The 19,701-nt window shown below is 50.5% G+C and overlaps 1 protein-coding gene across 6 annotated transcripts in view; it reads left to right on the top strand.

Moving 5' to 3' along the window:
• The window catches only part of NDEL1 (nudE neurodevelopment protein 1 like 1), a 39,141-nt gene that overhangs the window by 12,268 nt on the left and 7,172 nt on the right, over positions 1-19,701 (top strand). For 4 of the 6 annotated variants that reach the window (XM_075903465.2, XM_075903466.2, XM_075903467.2 and 1 more), the window contains 8 exons: positions 5,425-5,522; positions 6,739-6,892; positions 9,267-9,415; positions 11,956-12,092; positions 14,620-14,793; positions 15,607-15,698; positions 17,956-18,107; positions 18,432-19,701. In XM_075903465.2, coding sequence (XP_075759580.1) covers positions 5,425-5,522; positions 6,739-6,892; positions 9,267-9,415; positions 11,956-12,092; positions 14,620-14,793; positions 15,607-15,698; positions 17,956-18,107; positions 18,432-18,609 — 1,134 coding nt within the window. In that variant the 3' untranslated portion in view covers positions 18,610-19,701. The remainder of the gene's footprint in view (positions 1-5,424; positions 5,523-6,738; positions 6,893-9,266; positions 9,416-11,955; positions 12,093-14,619; positions 14,794-15,606; positions 15,699-17,955; positions 18,108-18,431) is intronic. The other 2 variants (XM_075903470.2, XM_075903469.2) reach the window with 1 other exon arrangement.

The following is a 19,701-nucleotide window of genomic DNA, read 5'->3' as shown; positions in this document are numbered from 1 at the left end:
CACTGATGACCTGTTTCATGGGCATTAAATGCACTAGTTAGTTTTATTTTCCACGATAAACTGCCTTTTGATGGGAAGATGAGGAATGTTTCAGATCAAGCAAGCTGCAGGAATGACTAATGTTGCATGGGCCCTTACCTTGGCTGAGTCGTGCCTGCCTCTAACAGATGCTTGAGGGGTCTGACTTTTTCACACACCCAGGCTGAGCTCATATAGCTTAGCCTGGCAGGGAAGCATCACTGAATTGGGCAGCGAGGGCGGATCCTGTGCTCACGGAAAGCTGCCCATTTTAAATCCCACATTCTGTGTTCGGTGTTTCAGGTTGACACTCGGTGTGAGCACTAATAGTAGCACACAGTCATGTGACCGGGGGCCGGGGAAGCATTTCTAGGTATTCTGTTATGTAGTGAGCTGTGCTGTGTTCTAATGGCTTAGTTGAAGAGCAGCTTCAAATGGCTTTGTTCTGGAAGTGCTGTCCCACATCTACCATTAGGAGACAGTATTTTAAGGCTCTTCCTAGCACCAAGCCTGTTCACTCAGGCTGTGCAGTGGGTTCATCATTTGACTCTGAAATATTCTAAGTTATATACCCTATTCCTAAACCTCTCTGAGGCAGGTGGCCAGTTGGTCCCATGCAGAGAGAAGTGTCTTCAGATAACTTCTACTTGAAGATCGTGAGCTGGTAGGTTTCAAAATGATCCCAGCTGTTAAAACATCCACTGTTGTCTCAGTCCGGGATTCCCTTCTGCTAGAAGTGTGGTCCCCGTGGGGGGGGGGGGGGGGAGAGGGGGGAGGGAGGTCCTGTTCACCTGTGGATTAAGGGCTTGGAAGGAATGAGCCCATTTTCAAATTGGTTCGTGTTCAAGAATTACTTTGATTCTGGAGTTTTAGCCAGTTATTTGGGTTCTCCTAGGGGCAGCCAATGAATACTGAAGAGTGGTGTTGCCCTGTGTATTCATACAGTGAATCCAGCTTTGATTTCCCTGCTCAAAATTATCCTCTTTAAGGACATGCCCTGGAAGAAGCCAGTGCAATGTCTCTGCCATGCTCTGACAGTGTTAAAGCTCAGTACTACAAACGTCCCATGTACAAAACTCCCATTGAAGTCCATGAGTGAGGGCTTGTCGTAATGGCTCTGAACTCCCATATATAACTAGTAGGGCGAGGAATTAACCAGAGATGAAGTAGAGCACTGTTAATTAACTTGTTACCATGATTGCACTGGCATATGCCTTACAGCTGTGGTGGCCAACCAGTTTTGAAGCAATAGCCACTATAGTGACGACTGCTTGTGGTTAACGTGTGGGACACGCAGTTTTACAACAAACTAGCCTCTTCTTCTTTATGGGTATCACAACAGTGCCTAGGGGCCCTCTTGTATAAGGTACAAATCAGCCTTGCACTTTAAATAGACAAGAAAAAGTCTGGGAGAGGCAAAGGTCACATAGCAGCTATCCTGCTGTTCGTAGGTGTCCTGTTGTTTTGTTTAAAACCATCTAATAGTTAAATGCAAAATAAAGGAAAGTGCAAGCTATAACTTAATTATGAACAGAGATTCTCTGTCAAATGTAGACTCAATAAAAGCCACCTACAGAGCAGGCCCAGGAGTTATAGTTAAGTTTCTATTGGTACTGAACCAGATCTACCTTGTTGGGGTATAAGTGAAGTTCCCTGGCCATGCAACGAGAAAGCTGAATAAACTGGTGCAGAGGAAGTGAGTGAGTGTGATTCTAGATTGTATGCTGTGTATTTAATAGTGTGGATCCTGTTGAGCCTCTAGGTAACAAGATTGGAAAAACAGGATAATTTTCATGCCATCTGGAATTGGAGCTATGGATAGTTTACAAATGAGCATTCTTAGGCAATTCAAAAGCTTTATAAGCCACCCTAAAAATACAGAACTTTTTAAAACTTTCCCTGTCACCTCCCAAATGCTGGGAAATTGCTGAAATGATGGTAGGCCAACCACAGCAGGCTCTGAATTCCTCCGGTTGTTTTGGACCCAGTCAGGTGTCAGTATGGAATATCGCTGGCAGCATTAATATCCGGGATCAGGTATCTCAGCCGGGCAATAGACAGATCAGATGTCCATGCTGATAATGCTGGGTCTGATAGTAACCTTGAATACATTACGAGATGTTCCTGACTCAGAAGTAGGCCATGACAAGGGGTGGTGGACTTGCTTTGAAGAGCTGGTGCTCATTGCTTGCAGAGAGATTCCAATGGGTGGAATTGAGGATATTCATTTCTTCCCTGAAACTTCCCACCCAGGGGTTCTGCAGGGGATTTTAGGCTGACCTAGTCTCCCATCATGCCTAGAACAAGTTTGTCCCAGCAGGGTAGCTTGACTGGGTTGGGTGCAGCTTATAGTTGGCTGGAGTACCCCAGGGCAGGGCAAATGTGTATAAATACATGTTGTACAGTAAACTGGTAAAGCCTTTTTCTAAGAAGAAACTCTCACTTCCTCCCTCTAACCACAGCATAATCTAGAGAGCTGGAAAAGCTCTAAGGTCTCCAATAGCCTCTCTGGTCCATTCCTGATCCTGCAGTTGGCGGGGCTGCCTCAGGTGTGTTTCCCCCAGCTTGGCTTGAATGGGTGGGGAGGAGAATTGGCTGGATGCACTGCTAGAAGATGATGCAAGATGCCTTGTTGTCTAAGCTGTGCTCTGTGTGAACACTGGACTTTCCGCGTATGGTGCTTGCTGGCTGTTTATTCTTAAGATGAAATATTTTGGAGCTGCATAGGCTAAGCATTGTGTATCCTGTATCTGAGGGGAGGGGGAAAGAGTTTACTCTTGATCTCAAGCATGTCACATGTGCCAGGCTGCAGCAAAGGGTTCCCTGGAGCCACAGGTCAGAGCATGTTAACAAACAGGTTCTCTGACGCAGTCAGGTTTTGAGCAGAGTTATACTCACTCCCCATGCAGCCTTCATGTTGTGGAGTCCAGGGACCTGTAGGTGTGCCGGAGGCCACTGCATGGAAGCTTAAGCTTTTGTACTTTCACGATGCTAAATTGCCTTGGTGAGAGATGATAGGTGGAAACCGTGCAAGGAAATGTACTGTAGCTCTGGGAGCTATTCCCTCTACGCCTCTTTTCACAGAATTAAAAGTAGCTGTCAAAATAAATTTACAGCTGGTGCTTTCTGCTGAGAACTCCTGTGCTGCTACAGCATAGAACATGCTGCCGTGTGTTCACGCTGCTGTGCCAAGCCAAAGGCAACTACCACGGCTCCCCTCTCCTTGCAAAAATAAATGAATGTACAACCAGCTCTGTCCTGTGAAAATTAACGGGCACCAATCTGCTGCTGCCCTGGTGCTGGCAGGACGGTGTGTCGAGAGGGATTATAGTGAGGCTCAGTGGGATCCTCATGTAAGCTCCTCCTTGGCATGATGGACACCAAAACACTACTTAGACAGGAAGCTCTTGGACCGTGTCAGTGTGGCACCTAGCCCAGCAGGGCCCTGCTTCATGAGAGCGGCTCAGTGCTACCGCAAGTGGCAAACACGTGATTCTAAAGGAAGTGCATTTGAAGTGACTCAAGGGGCAGAGTGGGAGGAGTTTTTGAGGTGCTTTTTGTCCTTTGCATGAACTTGGGTCTCCTGACCTAATTATAGCAGCTGCATGCTGAGCTGGAGAGATGCAGTGACAGCTTTCCTTTGCATTATTTATGGATTAAGTCCTGCTGCTTAAGGTATTTTCGTGTTCCCCCTTTATTGAATGCGGGACAGTTGTGGTGTGCCACGTTTACTGAGCAAGGCCAGGTCTCTAAAATGTGAGTCCTGGTGATTGTTGCTTGTTAAAGCCCCAGATGACAAGCTGTATACAGCTGATTGAGCTGACAGGAGCAGCTATGAGGAATGTTTAAAGTATCTGTCCTGAAGGGGGAGGAGGGAGAAAAGCCAGCTCATGCTTATCTACCTTCACGGACTTAGCAATAACATCCGGGAAACAGGCTTGAGGAAGAGACCAGATGCTAGGATAAAAGATGGAGCCTTCCTCAGAGGGGGTTCAGAGACAGGTAATTTCCACCTGGGTTTGTTGTGTGCTTTCTTCTACGAAATCTTTCACATTGGAGGAGCTCAGACTGATCCTGTGTAACAAACAGCCCACTGTTGCTCACAGCTTTTTCCAGCAGCAGAATAAAAATTACAAGATGGGTCAGTTTAATTGCTTCTGCTATTAGCTGGACAACTGTGAAACTGACCAAATCTAGCCACTAAGGCCTGGTCTATTCCTAAAATGTATGTCCACCTAGCTATGTGTCTTGGGGGTGAAAAATTCACAGCCCTGGGGGAGGCAATGAAGCTGACTTCAGCCCCAGAGTAGACTCTGCTGGGTTGACAGAAGAATTCTTCTATCAGCCTAATTATCCCCTCTCAAGGGGGTGGATTTACTACAGTGATGGAAAAATCCTTTCTCTCACTATAGTATCTGTACTACAAGTGCTACAGCAGCACAGCTTGGAATGTAGACAAAGCTGCTCTAAAAAGTTCTTGCTCATCATTTTTAAAGTGATGGGGGTGGAGGATGAATTTTCTAAATCTTTGTGCTCCTGAGCAGCTCTGGGGTATAAAGTGCACAGATATGACAGAAACAAGGGCCATAAAATAGTGAGATAGGTACTGCTGCTTAGAAACAGACTTAAGCGAAACTGAAAAGTCTGGTAAGTTTCGCTGTGCTACTGCCAAATCGTTTGTTTAAAAAGTGATTTTTCCATGCCCTTTCTGCCATTTAATCATAATCATAGACTCTAGCCAGCTCTACCTGTTTTTCATTTGACTTGGAAAAATTGAGTGAAATTAATTCAGTAACTTCCTCTGTTACCCGAAAAATGTAAACTAGATCAAACCCAAATAGAGCTCAAATTATTGAAAGAAAAATGAAGTGAATTTTCTTCCTATATAGCACATGATTGGGCTCTCGATCCGTAAAGGGGGCAAGTTTCTTCGCTAAGTGTGTCACTCTTATTAGCCCTATTGGGAATTATACTCTGCATTAAGGAAGATGTTACTAGTTCTAGACACAGTATCTGTCCGTTAAAAATGCTTATTTCAGTTGGATTCATATTACAATGTTATGATTGCTGATTTAAAATCCAGGCTTTGTGGAAAGATGTGGTAGATGTATGTGTGAAGCTATTAAGTTTTCATAGCTATGTTCAGTTTCTGATCTCCCAATGTACAGTGCTTTCCTGTGAGCTTTCTGTGTTGTTGGCTGGTGCTGGTCTGTTTACACTGTGTTTGTTTCCTGTCAGGGATTATTGGTGGCTCTTTCATGAATGCTGAATTTACTTGTCATTCTCAGCCAGGCATAAAACCTCAAGAACGGCCACAAAAAGGGGTCTATCCAGTATTTAGAAGCAATTCCACGGATGTCCCGTTTGTCTTTTTCATTAGCTTATTCCTGTGTTTGCATTTTGCAGGTTTTGCTGATCATGGACAGTGAAGAAATTCCAGATTTTTCGAGTCCGAAAGAAGAAACTGCTTATTGGAAAGAGCTTTCATTGAAATATAAACAAAGGTATAATTTTGGATTAATAGACCAGTACTTACTGTTACTTCTACCAGAGCAACATTGTCTTCTCAAAGCAAAACCCTGAGAGAAGTGCCAATGTGTCCACATGAATTTCTTCATTTTCATCTTTACAAATGCCATGTCAGTGGGTAGACTCCACCACTGGAAGCAGAACATCTTCTGCATGGGCATTACCAACTTGAGAGTTCCAGGCTGCCATGGGTGTTAGCAGAGGTGGCTTTGTGGATTGGTGTCTAAAACCCTGGAGTGCTATTCGGCTTGGTTCTGTGTTGTGGGGCCCTCTGCCTGTTCTGCTCTGCAATGTTGTCTTGTTCTGCGTTACTCTTGGGGTTGCGCAGGTGCAGCAAACAAACCTTCTTCCAGTCCCAGAATGTATGTTAGAGCCCAAGATGCTAATGAATTCACACTGTTTCCTCAATGCAGAATGTGTCAGACTGGGGAGAGGATCCCAGAACTGGCCTGTTTCAGAGGTAGTGTCAGAAGGGATCTGATGTTTCCTGGACTGTTCTTGAGTGTCAGAAAATGTTCAGGGCCTGGAGGGGTTGAGGAGAGCTTTGATTTCTGTACCCTTTATAGTTCACTTTTCTGTAAGCTTTGTGGCTTGCTGAGAGCTGAGCTATTAAGCACAGTGTCAGTGACGTGTACAGTGGGTGGTGGCTCCATTTAGCAATTTAATACCTTGCGGTGGTATAAGTAAGTGCTGGCTCTCTGCCTAAGTGGTTAATAACCTTATGTTCTAAGAGTCTAAAAGAGCTGAGGTGTAATGTTACTGTAGTGTGACCGTATGGGTTAGCAATGTAGTTCTCTATTGCTATACCGCATTCAGACTAATATTTTTCAGCCAAAACCAGGTTAAAAATTCACTGGCTAATACCAGATCTGCCCTTGAAACCATTTAAAAATGCTACTGTGACAGTTAACGAGGAATACAACATTTTTGTCAAATTCCTAAACATCACACTAATGACCTTGACACATGGAATTGTATTTAATACACCGGCTTGTGTGCTACACAGAAATGAGTTTCCTTTGGTGGTTATACGTCACCTTATTGCAGTTCCCTTCAGCCTTTTCGAGAGACGCTGTTCAAGTGAGTCCTGTACAACGCTGGAAAATTTCTGGGTTTGTCTTCAGAGATCAATGGGTTTTGTTAAATCTTGACAGGCTAGTGCCATGACTGAATTGACTCCTCTGCTTACAGTTTCCAAGAAGCACGTGACGAGCTGGCTGAATTCCAGGAGGGAAGCCGAGAATTGGAAGCCGAATTGGAGGCCCAGCTAGTGCAGGCTGAACAGAGGAACAGAGACTTGCAAGCAGATAACCAAAGACTGAAATACGAAGTGGAAACATTAAAGGTACAGCGGTGTCTAACGGAATGGCCTCTTCTTGCAGCTAATAAGAAGTGTGGTCCTAAATTGCCATTCAGTCTGTCTGGTCTATATAGGTTTTCTTGGCAGTTCAGTAGCTGAGTCCAGCTATATACCCAATAGGTAAGGCCAGGTATTTACCAGCCACCTTATGTCAGGTACGTTAATGACGGAAATTGCCATGCTTTTTGGGCAAGTCATAAGAGGGACAGGACTTGAATCCTTTTGCTTCTGAGCTTGATTTTAAGTTTTGTCTGAGAGAGAGCTGCAGATTCGGGTTTTTCGAGACTTTGGCAATTGGGGGATTTAAGTTAATGTAGTCATGTGATGGACATGCTACAAATCTGCTTTGTTAGGCCACTGAATCCTCTTGTTCATCATTTCAGCACTTGGACTTTGCATCTAATTCAGGGGTGGGCAATCATTTTTAATGAGGGGCCACTCCAAGAATGTGGTAAGAGGTCAAAGGCCACACTCTTCCATGATATTAATGGAGGATGTGCAGAGTCTGGGATGGAGGCTAGGTGCAGAAGGGAGCTTGGGGTAAGGGGCTGGGTACAGGAGGGGATGTGGGAGGGAGTTTGAGTGAAGGAGAGGATTCTGACCTGGAGGAGAGGTATAGGAGGGGGTGCAGGAGAGGGTTGGAAGGGAGGCAGAGGAAGGGTCTAGTGTGCCAGAGGCAGGCTCTGGCCAGGAGGTGCTTTACCTGGGTGGCTTCCACTTAGCAACCCAGCAGGTTCCTCAGCCAGGCTTCCTGCATTCTGTGCCCTCGTGCCACCCAGGGGGCCGTGTGCTGCTCTGAACGTTGTGCTCTCAGAGGGGGGAGGGTACTTTGCTTGTTGCCAGTCCTGCAAACAGGCAGCTCCCATTGGCCAATGGGACTGTGAGATTGTGCTTGGGGCGAGGGCAGAGCGTGAAGCCTCTCCTCCCTGCTTTCCTTGGGCTTGCAGTGGGTGGGACTGGGCAGGCAGGGAGCCTAGCTGAGGCTCTCACTGGACTGAGGCCAGATATGGCCCACGGGCTGCATTTTGCCTGCCCCTATCGATCTAATTTCTGTCAATCAGTCTTTCTTGCCCATAATGTCTCTGGCTTTGTGAGACTTGAAAGGCAGCGGAACACCTCTGCTTTGTGCACGTCCTTCATCAGGGGTTTTGATTGCATTGGTATGTTCTTAGTCTCTGGATTTAGTCTCTAAATCAGGGCATGCAAAATGTGGCCTGTGGCCCAAATCCGGCCCAGTCAAGCTGTCCCACCAGGATCCAATGTGCTGGGTCCATGTCCATCTCTTTCTGCAGCGCATGCCCCTTAGAAGTGGGGTCTCAGTGCATTGTCTTTGCCCCCAGCACAATCGTTGCAGCTCCCATTTTCTGGAAATCGGATGATGCGAACTGCTGTGCTGTGCTTGTGGTGCATGCAGTGCACAAATTTCCCCCGACTTTCCCCCCACGGGGTGCATGGTGCAGAGACACGTCACTTCAGCAGCTGGGGTAAGCACCTCCTGGTCAGAGCCTGCACCTGGCACCCCATCCCCTCCTGCAACCAAATTCCCTTTCCCAGGTCACAACCCCCTCCTGAACACCAATCCCTGAGGACCCTTCTGCCCCCAACCTCCTGCCTTAATAGCATAGAAGAATGTGGCCCTTGACCACTATCCGAATTCTTGGACTTGTCCCCAATCACAAATTATTGCCCATCCTTGCTCTGGATAGACAAGACTGTTCTTAATGCACCTTGGGCCAATCTGTTCTCGCCCTGACTTGGGATCTTGGAGAGCACCATGACTGATCCTGCTCTTGGAATGTTGATCCAGGGCAGCAGATGGGAACAGAGCTGGAAGCTATTGGGCAAACGGGCTCTGTAGGCCCGTTATGTCATATCCATTTCCCAAGTTTTTCAAGGAGGGGTCGCCGAGTCACAAGACAATAGGAACTTCCCTGTGCAGCCAAGAACAGATTCCAGTGGCTCCGATTTTCCTTCACTGGTGGGGTTTCAGGCTGGTTCTTCTCATGGCATGCTTATTGTCCGGAGTGTGGGAGATGCCAGGCCATGTTTGTGGTTTTGATGGTGACATCTAAAAGCCTCCTGGACCTGCCAATGCAGACAACGGAGAAGGGAAGTGTTTTGGGAAGAATAACTAGCTGTTCAGTGGCTGGAGCCTGCTGTGCATGGTGTTGGCTTTCTTTTAATTTCAGGTTGCCCAGTGCTGATGCTTGGTAAATATCCGTGCTAATATTTCTGTTTCTATGTGCTATTTCCAGCAAACCCACGTGATCTAGCTGACTGCCACTGTGTGACTTTGCTCCTTCTTATGTGCTTCAGAAGTCTGTTTGTGCCCTTAATCTCACTCCCCCTCTTGTTTCAGGAGAAACTTGAACACCAGTATGCACAAAGTTACAAGCAAGTGTCGGTCTTGGAAGATGACCTGAGTCAGACACGAGCCATTAAAGACCAGCTGCACAAATACGTGAGGGAGCTGGAACAGGCCAATGACGACTTGGAGCGTGCTAAGAGGTGAAGGCTACAAACCTCTGTCTTGGTAGATTTCCTCTAGTCATTTAGCTTCACAGCTTTGGACTGTCTCTAATGGGTGTAACTTGCAGTAAGGAGAGACCCTAGATATTGCTGCACTCGTGCATTTAAAGCTGTATTGAGGCTCCAGCCCAGTCCCGTGTCCAAGGCAGTTAGGCTCACTCACTCTTTAGCCCTACGGCATGACAAGAAGTCCTAGAATCCCAGAGCGTGCGGCCGACAGGATCCTCGATCGTCTAGTCTGACCTGCATCTCCCAGGCCACTAAACCCCACTGAGTTACTGCTGTGTTGGGCGGTGATGTGGGTTGTTGGAGGACTCCGACACCTTCCCTGCTTTGTGTAAATCAAGCGAGAAACAAGCAGTAACTTCCACTCTCCCTATGGGTTCCTGGACCATGGGAGCAGCGCATAAGAGCAGCCCAGCCAGCATGCCAGACTTGCCATCAGCAGCCGGTGACTCTTCCCGCAGGCTGTGATCCTTCAGCACAAAGCCTCTTTCAGATAAGAAGCTAATACCTTGTGCAGTCCTTCGTAAATAAAACCAGTCTAATGAGTCGGCTTCCCTTCCGTAATAAGCACTTTGGCTGCCTCCACAAAATGATTTGGTGCAGCAAGAAGTGCACAAAGCCCAAGCTGTAAGCTACACCCTGTTTGGAACATAGCAGAGCCCCGGCCTGGGTCTAATGAAATGGGACCATTGCCCTTGAGTTTAGCAGGAGCTGGTTGGGTCTCTGGCTGTCTGGCATGGCAGGTCCAGGATTTAGCAAGATACTTGAGCACGTGGCTAATTTCGTAAGCATGTGAGTTGTCCCGCTGGAGCCAGTGGAGTGACTGGCAGGCCGTGCTAGTGCTTAAGTACTTCACTTGACCTTGAGTTCGTGTTGCCATCTCTTGGCTCGCCGAGTCGTCAGCTGCTTGGAGCATGGAGGCGGTAGATTGGGCTGTCCCTCGGCATATGAAACATACGCAGGCGTGTAGGGCACTAGAAAATTTGGAGCACCATTCCCTCCCCTCCCAGCCACGTGTGCTGTGTCCATGGGTATTGGATGATAGCCCAGCTCCAGCCCCGCCCCTGGAGCCATGCTCCACCCACTCCCAGCCTGATCCTTCCTGGCCACGTGGAGAGCCGGGGCGGCTGTGCTGTAGCCCCAGCGTGGCCCTCCCTGGTGCCTGGGGAAACTGGGCTGCTGTACCATGGCCCCATCCTTCCCCAGCAGCTGGGCTGCCTTCCCCCACGGTGGCCTGCAGGCATGTAGGCAGTTACGTTCCCGACCACCCATGGCTGTGTGTGTGAGGGGCTGCTCTCAGCTGGCCGTAGGTCTGCCTTCCTGCGCCCCTCCCCCCCCGCCTGCTTCCTTCTCTCACCAGCGATGGGGTGGAGAGGAGCCCAGGCAACATGAGCCTCGGCAGTTGCACTCTGGCCCCATCTCTCCCCCGGGAGTTCCTACCACTTGCTGGTGCGAGCGGAGGTAGGGGAGAGGAAGGCTTGGGGACTGGCCCAGGAGGTTTCTGGCTGATGCATGCTGCAGACAGCTGGCTCCCCCATGGCATGGCTCCTGGGCCCCTGCCAGGCCTGGGGGCAGCGCTGGTGGAGGGTCCTGCATGTGCAGCCTTCCCCCCACCCTGTGCACTATTTGAGTGCAGGGGCCAGGGAGCCCAGCACTCTGTGGACAGACCCTGACCTGTGGGTGCCTCCGCTTCAAGTGAGCCCCGGCCCCATGGAGCAACTGGAGACCCAGGTCCCCTTGCCACATCCCTTTCCACCAGCACCCCTGCGGGGAGCCTCCTTCCTCACCGTCATCACCAGCAGTGCCCCGAAGGGAGCCTCATTTCTTCCCCCGCTACCAGCGCCCCGGGGTGGAGCCCTGCTCTCCCCTCCCAGCAGCGCCCCGGGGGAGTCCGGGTCGGGGTGAGTAACACGGGAGATACAAGGATTCATTTTTCATGATTTTTATTTTTTAAGCGTTTTAAACAGGGCTTAAGTTTGGTGCAATTTCATACAAAAATGTGATTCAAGCCCCGGTAATTCATCTGAGGGGCTCTGCCTGTGGGGTGGGCGAGTGGGCGGGCTGGTGTGGCACTGCCTGGCCCCCGCGCAGGTTCTGGGCAGGGGTTGAGCCCCCTCCACACACTGGGTCGGGGGGGCACCAGTTTTATGGCCCTGCACAGGGCCCCATGAGGAGGGCCCTGGCCTTGCGAGTCTTCCTGGCTGGTGCAAAGTGCTGCGTTGCCTGGCCCTGGCCACGGAACAGAAAGGAGAGGGAGGGCTCTCCGGGCTCTGTGAGCACTTGCCCTGCTGCGGTTTACATTGCTTGAAGTCCAGCTGCTCGAGTTCGGTGCTGTCCAGCCCACACAGCTGGCTTCAGGGGTGGCACTTCATGGTCCTGTCCAGCACGTTCTGGCAGAACTGTAAAGTGTGGGGCTGTACCAGACACTGCTAACCTTTTCCTTCTGTCACGGTGTCAAATGTGCTTCATAGCAGCTGAGCTGAAGAGCCTAATATTCTGGATTTTGTTTCTAGGGCAACAATAGTTTCGCTGGAAGATTTTGAACAAAGGCTGAACCAGGCCATTGAGAGAAATGCGTTTTTAGAAAGCGAGCTGGATGACAAGGAATCATTGCTAGTTTCTGTCCAGCGATTAAAGGATGAAGCGAGAGGTACAGCTTGATTGATTTAAGTCTTTGGTCTAGTACGTGGTTGGTTTGTTAATAAAGATGCGAGCTAACCAGTAAAGCTCATGTTTGTGCAGCAGCTCGCACAATGGGGCCCAAGGTGCTTGGCCCTGTAAATCTTAATAACAATAATCATTTCTACACGGTTAAGGGGACTGGTGATGGGAAAACTGCCATAACATCCATTCCAGTCTTTTAAATATACGAGCGCTGCAAGAGAACTGCAAATCCCAAAGGAAAACTGGTTAAGCGCAGATCTAGGTGTCAAAGGCTTCCCTTCACCAGACTCTGTGCACGTTGCTGGGGAGACTTGAGGATGAGATTAGACAAGGAAATAAATGCAAACTGACACTGTGAAATTCTCTGTTCTCCTCTGCAGTCCTCTTGGGAATTGCCTGGGTGATGCGCACTATCCCAGAAAGGTTTGCAGTGGGACTTGTGGGATCAGTGATGGTACTTTCTGGACCAGCTGCAGTAACCCAGGAATTCCCAAAACGATTTTTCAGAGAGGAGGTGAGGGAAGAATTTCCAAAGGCCGATTGAAGTGAATTTTTCTGATAAATGGCACCCCATAGCCTGGTTAGCAGGGCCACTCAGTTCCCAAGTCTGTGTTCAGCATCACTCAAGTCCTATTATAGAAACATGGAGTTGTGTCCCACAGCAAAGAGAAAAAGGAAGAGCAAATGTTGTTCAGAGAAAATCACTTACAGTAAGGGTATTTATTAATAACGAGACTTAGAGCAAATTTTCAGAAGCATCTCAATGATCAACATTCTTTACCCTGGATGTGAAACGGGATGTACAAAATGTTCAACATTATTAACATAGAAGAAGAAAAACAAGCAAAGAGACGTATTTTTGTCTGTCTAGCAATCAGCTGCCTTCACCATTGAGAGAATTGCAGCTCTCACACCCACATACAAAACTTTTGACTTTTCACTTGCACCTTTTCTTCAATGTATCTGGGTAGGTTTTCATTTTTGCTTTGCAGTTTGCCTTTGAAAACATCTCTAATGTGCAACACATTTTGCTTTGGCTTTTTCTGACAGACCACCTGAGAAACCAATAGCCTTTAAAAAATCGAATTGTTTTGTCTAAAATAAACATGGAAAGTAAGTTCACACTTTATTTAAAAACACTCTTCCATTTATTTATTATTAATTTGCATTATTGTAGCATTTTTAGCTTCTTGCTGATTTGGATGGCCCATTGGGCTAGGCACTGTTTGCCTGTAGAACAGAAAACTAAAATCTAAGTAAGGCAGAAAGAGAGTGGTAGAGGAAGCTGAGGTGTGACACCCCCTCCCCGTTTCTGCACAACGGGTCATTGGAAAAGTTGGGGCTAGATCCAGGTCTCCGCTGGATTATGCTGCCTCTCTAATCCACTTGCAGTTTATGCCCAGACATTCTCAATTATTTATCCCTTTTGCTTGGGGATTGGGGGTTTGCCCACGTGGCAAGATCTTGCAGGAAGTTAGATGCCCAACTTTCTTGTCCACCCCTCTTTAAATTAACACCTTTGATGTTTTTAGCTTGATAATAGGCAGGTGGGGCAGGGGAACACGTGCAGGGACACTCCGCCCTGGTTGTTAAAAGACTAGTAAGGCTACGAGATAAGTCACGTGAAGGGTGAGACAAGCGTTCTGTTTGTCATGCGATATCTAGGCTGCAGTGCAGACCACTTAGGTGAAACCATATCCAGGCTGCCTAGGTAGCACTGTGTTGTCTGCATGGGGCTTCCTGCTGGTCCAATAAGGAATGGCCTTTGAGTTTCCTGGCTTGCATTTATCTTTGCTGTCACTGTTAGGGTCACAGGTGGGGCTGTTGGCCAGAAGCACCCTTGTGTCTGAAGCGATGACTCTCTCCAGCTCTGACGCAGCTGGTTCCCAAGAGGCTATAATAATGTACTCTACATGGGACCGCACCCCCCCCCCCCCCGACCACACACAAGCTGCAGCTGGCGCAGAACATCGGAGCCTGTTTACTCAGCTGGGCTGGCTCTCAGGAACATATTCCATTGTGGTGTGAAGACTCTGCCGGCTGCCTGTTTGCTGCCAGCCACAATGGAAGGGGTTGGCTTGGAGCTTTCCACCTTGGCAGTTTGGGTCCTAACTGCCAGAGAGGCTGTTTCTCCCTCGCAGTGTTGCAGCAGTTGATTGGTTTGCGCTTGCTGAGGGTGTCATTAGCTTTTCTAGAGTTCAGTGGCCAGAGGGCATTTTCAGCGGATGCCATGTGACAGAGGAATCCGCCTTGTCTGAAGGGCTGGATCTGTTGCCTTTCAAAGCACAGTGCAAAGCCCAGCTGTTAGCTCAGGCTCTCAGATGAGATGCCGATGAAGTACGTTTGTTTGAGGGCTGAGTCTCCATTTAGCTTGGCCTTGGGGCGCTCATGCTGCGATGGGTTAAGGCTGTGCGCGTGCCCCCAGCAATGAGCGCAGGGCTGCATTTTTAATCCTTTTTAACCATCAAGTCATAAATACGGAATGTTTGAGTTTTTCCTTTTCCAACCTCTAGACCTACGGCAAGAGTTGGCAGTGCGAGAGAGGCAGCAGGAGGTCACCAGGAAGTCTGCTCCCAGTTCTCCCACTACAGACTGTGAGAAGATGGATTCGGCTGTCCAGGCATCTCTCTCTCTGCCAGCCACACCTGTTGGAAAAGGATCCGAGAACAGCTTTCCTTCCCCAAAAGGTATGCAGGGCGGTGGGGGGCAGGGGGAACAGGAAACTGCTGACAAATGGCGCTCCCACCAGCTCAGTTCCACTGTGGGAATGGGTCGGCTCTGGCGCCCTGCAGCAAGTTGGGTCTACGAGCTGCCCCTCCTGACACACACTAGAAATTCTCTGGCAGCTTCAGGTAAATTCAGGAGTCGATTTTTTCCGACAAATTAATATGGAAACGAATCCGCCTAGCCATGGGGTTTAATTGGGCGGGGTGGCCCATGGACTTTGCCCTGCCTCTGCGTGTTTAGCATGCTGGCGATCTTTGCAGATAAAGCAGAGGGAAAAGGTAGAGGTTGGGTCTTGTGGGGAGATGGTCTGTAGAAGCGCAGTCACTGGGGCGTTCATAACCCTGCTGCTGACCTCCAGTAGGTCTCCGAGTGCCTGTGCTGCTGGCCGTTGTAGCCAGTGCTCACCGCTGAGCTCTGGTTTCCATTGCCACTAGTGGGAGACAGCGCTGCGCTGGTTTGCGCTCGCTTCTCGGGAGGAAAGCTGGACACAAGGCTCCAGGCTGCTAGTGCAATTCACAACAGAGAGAGGACGTTGATTCCGTGGCACAGCTCCGTGCGCGCCATGGCCCGTGCAGCCAGCTCACAGCTGGGCAGTGCACAAACCCTTGTTCCAGGCGGAGTGTGGCCGAAGCAGGCAGCTGGTATAAAGGAAGCTGGTTATCGCACAGGGTGTGTGTCGGGAGCCGGGCTGGGCTGGACCCTCGGTTTCCCTTTTCGTGCAGAGGGTAGTTCATTGAAACAGTCCAGGTAATGAAGTGTGTTTCTGTTTGCAGCCATACCAAATGGATTTGGTACCAGCCCCCTAACTCCTTCAGCTAGAATCTCTGCGCTGAACATAGTGGGGGATCTCCTGCGGAAAGTCGGGGTAAGTGCCTTGTCCTGCAGGACCCTTGGTTTGCTGGGACAGAACCGCGCTTTAGGACTGTCTGCTGCCAGGTGCAGTTGTCAGACGGCCCTCGAAGGGCTGGTGGGGCCGTGCCTCTGCACAGTCCTGCTTTGGTCGGCGAGGGATGTTTCACATCACGCCTGGGACAAGGTGACTTCAGTCCGAGTCCCAGGTGTAAACAAGGGGCCGGAGTTCCAAGCACTGCGGTTGGGTTCTGAGGTTGCTGTTTGGGCAACATACCATGTGGGCATCCAGTCGTGGGGCAGGGCATCCTAACCGGGCTGCTTGCCTTTGAGTATCGAGCCCGCAGGGCCACCGGCTCTCTCAAGGCTCGGCGAGTCTCATGCCTGGGCACGGTGCAGACTGAGCTTCCCTAGCGTGGCGGACGTAGGGCGCATCCTCGCCGCCTCAGCCTCTGCCCCTCTCTCCCACCCCCACAGCTGATTGAAAAGACCCAAATCACCAGGAAGCCCTTAGGTAAGAGAGTGGCCATGCACAGAGCAGGTTGTAAGCAGACGCTTCCTGTAGGAGACTGGGAAAGAGGCAACTGAAAAAGCCACGTGAGCCGAATATCCCCCGTGGGGCAGTCGCTAAGGAAGTGAAACGTGGGAGCTGTTCAATGGATTATGTGTATAAGTGGAGGAGAAATGCTTCAGAAACAGCTGCTGCTTGGAGCACCGGGCTCACCAGCGTGATGAGGACGTGGCCGTGCTTGTTTGGATAGTTGTGCTCAACGTACAGGGTCAGGGTTTCAAGCCACAGTGAGGTCCTGTTGCGTCTGAATTTAGAATCTAGCCTGTGGGGCTGATTTTCATCCATTTCTTGTGCTCAGAAGCGAATTTGCTCTGAATTAAATTAGCCACAACCAGGGAAATGGGTTTAGCAAAGGTAAAATTACAAATCCAGTTGTTGCCCATGAGCCTCTGGCGAGTTAGGGCAGGCAGGAGTGAGCAGCAGTGTGGGTCATAGAGCAATTGAGTCACAATCGAGCCCAAGAGTAAGCAGGTATTTCACTCAGGCCGCTCTTAGAAACCCTGCCCACCAGCTGTTTAAAGTTCCAACTCCCCCGTCTGTATGAACAGTAGGACTAAGATTGGCTCAGAACTTCCTGGGTGTGGCAGCTGCTGAGCGGTTCCTCCTTTGGGACTGCCCAACCCACACTCTAGATCCCCTCTCCCCTCCCTTACGGCTGGGTGGTTCTGATTCACTTGCCTCAGGGAACCAGCCACGCCCGTCCTGTGCTGAATGTGCCCTGCAGTGGGGCTTTCAGCATCTTTGCTCTTGGTGTTACTGCTCCCCTCTGCGTCTTGGCTCGCTTAAGGGCCCAGCTCCCCCAGTACTACACTCTCCAAGAAGGCTGGAACCGGCAGTACTGGAGGGAGCCTTTGTGGCTAGGTTGCCAGTGTCCCTACATCCATCCAGCTGTTCCTGTGCCAGCCTCTGAGCTACCCAGGCAGGACTTGTGCATCTGGCCAGACCCATTAGCCAGAGGCTGCGGGAAGAGCAGGGGCAGAAGGTGCGTCCACAGGCAGTGTGCTGTTCAGAAGCCCAGTTTCCCTTCCTGTGGGAAGAGAAACTGGGCTGGTGCTGGGATTTCTCTCTTGGTGCTGCACTGGGTGTCTGCTCAGGAGTGCTGCTGCTGGAACCACACCCAGCTAGGCTGCATGTTCTGTTCATTGCCCCACCCAGAGGTTTCCTGGCTGCTGTGGTGGGTCGGTGTCTCTGCTCCTGACAGTCCTCACCCTCTGCGTTCTGCATTGTCCTCGCGGTGGACAGCTCCAGGATCTACCCCCCCTGGTTTCCCCAGCAGCAGCAGAGTGAAATGAATCTGATTCGTGTCAGTTTCACGGCTGCCCGAGAGCTCGGGGAGCCTGATCAGCTGCAGGGGAAGCTGGGACCAGCATCAGAGACAGGCTGCTGGCCTGTTCAGGAACATGTAGCGGGAGCAGTTTACGTTCAGGGAGAGAGTTTGGAGAGCTGAGCGCCCAGCTGCTCCTGTTGGGAACAGACCCACTTCAGACTCAGTGGGAGCCACTCGCTTCTGAAAATCACCCCCTCCGAAGGTGGCTGCTGAGCACAGTGAGGACTTGACCCAGCACTCCGCCTCGGAGGTCTCTGCAGCCACGACTGCGACAAGCGTTGGCTCGGGTAGCCTGGAGCTGAGTGTGAGCTGATGCTGACTCCCCTCGCCCTGGCGGCTCTTTCCTAACAGCTCTCTCCTTGGTTCCCTCCACAGGCCTTAGAATCCAAATTAGCTGCTTGCAGAAACTTTGCAAAAGACCAGGCTTCACGGAAATCCTACATTTCAGGGAACGTCAACAGCAGCGTGATGAGCAGCAACGGCACCAAGTTCTCTCATTCAGGGCACACGTCTTTCTTTGACAAAGGGTGAGTTGGGATTTGATTGGGTTGGGTTCACAGCAGATGGCTCTCAGGTCGCTTCCTACACCCGCTTTTAGCCCAACAGAGCTTCTGTTTGGAAGATAAACTAGAATGTGGGTCGGAGTCCCGCTGGGACAGTGGCAGCCAAGGTTACAGTGCGCCAAGTGAAACACATTTACTGCTTAACCCCCTTCTCTCGCTGTTACTGTTTCTCCCCTGCCTGGTCCCATGGCCAGTCCAAGCCCTGCTAGCCAAACAGTGCCAGTGAGCTGGAATGGGAGTCTCAAGTAACTCTGACCGGAATTGCCTGATTTGATTTCCTTCTCCTAGGGGAAACCGGAAATGGCGTTCACCTCAGGGCCAGCTGATTCTGGGCTCTGGCCATCCACTTGTAGCAGTCTGGAGCCCAAACCCTTCTGTTCCTTGTTCATGCAGAGCTCCCTTTGGCCTCTATGCAAGCAGGCCTGACGCCAGGGAGCGCCTATTCATTTCCAGGACGTGCCATTGACCCCAGCACTGGGTGCCGTGCAGTAGAGAGCATTCTCCTCTGCGTGGGGAGAGCTGGGCTAAACCAGCGCCATTGCTCCCAGCCCCCCTCCTGCGAGGGCCTCTCCATAGCCCTGTGGCACCTGCTCCCCAGCCTGAGCACTTGGTGTTCCACTTTGCAAGAGTAAATTCGTCGGAGGGCCTTACAGCCACTTAGCTCTCTAGGGAGCGAACGCCGACCTCTCCGTTTCTGCAGCCTGGGCTCAGCGGCACGGTGCTGCTGTCTGGCCAGAAGAGCAGGTCACGTCCCAGAAACTTGCATGTGAAACCTTTAGCAGAAGCTGGTTGCAAAAAGAAAAAAATAACAGTTCAGTGTTGTGCAACTCGCAGAGCCTTCCGCTCGGTTCGCCCCTCGCAGGCAGGCTGATTAGCAGCCAGCCCACAGCGATGCCCACACTTGCAGGTCAGGGCCGAGGTTCCCGGGGCACACTCCTAAGAGAGCTGATGGGGAAGGGTTGTGTAGGATCCCAGAGTTGCTGTGCTGGGTGGTGCGTGGGCAGAGGTGTCACTGCTCATGATCCAGATCATTGCACTGCCTAACTGGGCGGTCGCCTTCAGCTAGGAGCTGGGTGTCTCTGGACGAAGTTTAAAAATCTGTGGTGTAAAGAATCAACGTGGAAGGAGGCTGGGGCATTGCAGAGTGAGTGTCATTAGCAGACGAACGTGCATGCAAGACAGTCCGAGTTTTCTACACTGTCCTCTCCTCCTCCTCCTCCTCCTCTCGCCCTCTGCGCCACGTACCTCGCTCCCCAGAGAGCTGTGCCCTGGCATCCCACTCGTCACACCCGCTCCCTCCCCTCGAAGCGGGCGCGGTGAGTCTGTGCCCATGCCCCACTGCAGCTATTGCTATGTCCACCCTGTGTTTTTGTGTACGCATTGAACTGCAAAGTACTGTGAAATGAATGAGGTCAGCCCTCTTGTGCCTACACTGCAGCACCCCGCTGTGCCCCCCCGTGGTGTGCAGCACCCGCTGGGGCTTGGCTTGCTGCAGTAGCTAGGCACAAAGGGCTGAGCTGAGGCATGCCCTGTCTTCTCCCCTCTTCTCCTCCTTTCT

The sequence above is a fragment of the Pelodiscus sinensis genome, chromosome 20 (genome assembly GCF_052426305.1).
Source record: "Pelodiscus sinensis isolate ZL-2025 chromosome 20, ASM5242630v1, whole genome shotgun sequence".
NCBI classification, from domain to species: Eukaryota; Metazoa; Chordata; order Testudines; family Trionychidae; genus Pelodiscus; species Pelodiscus sinensis.
This window is presented reverse-complemented; position numbering and strand designations above follow the sequence as displayed.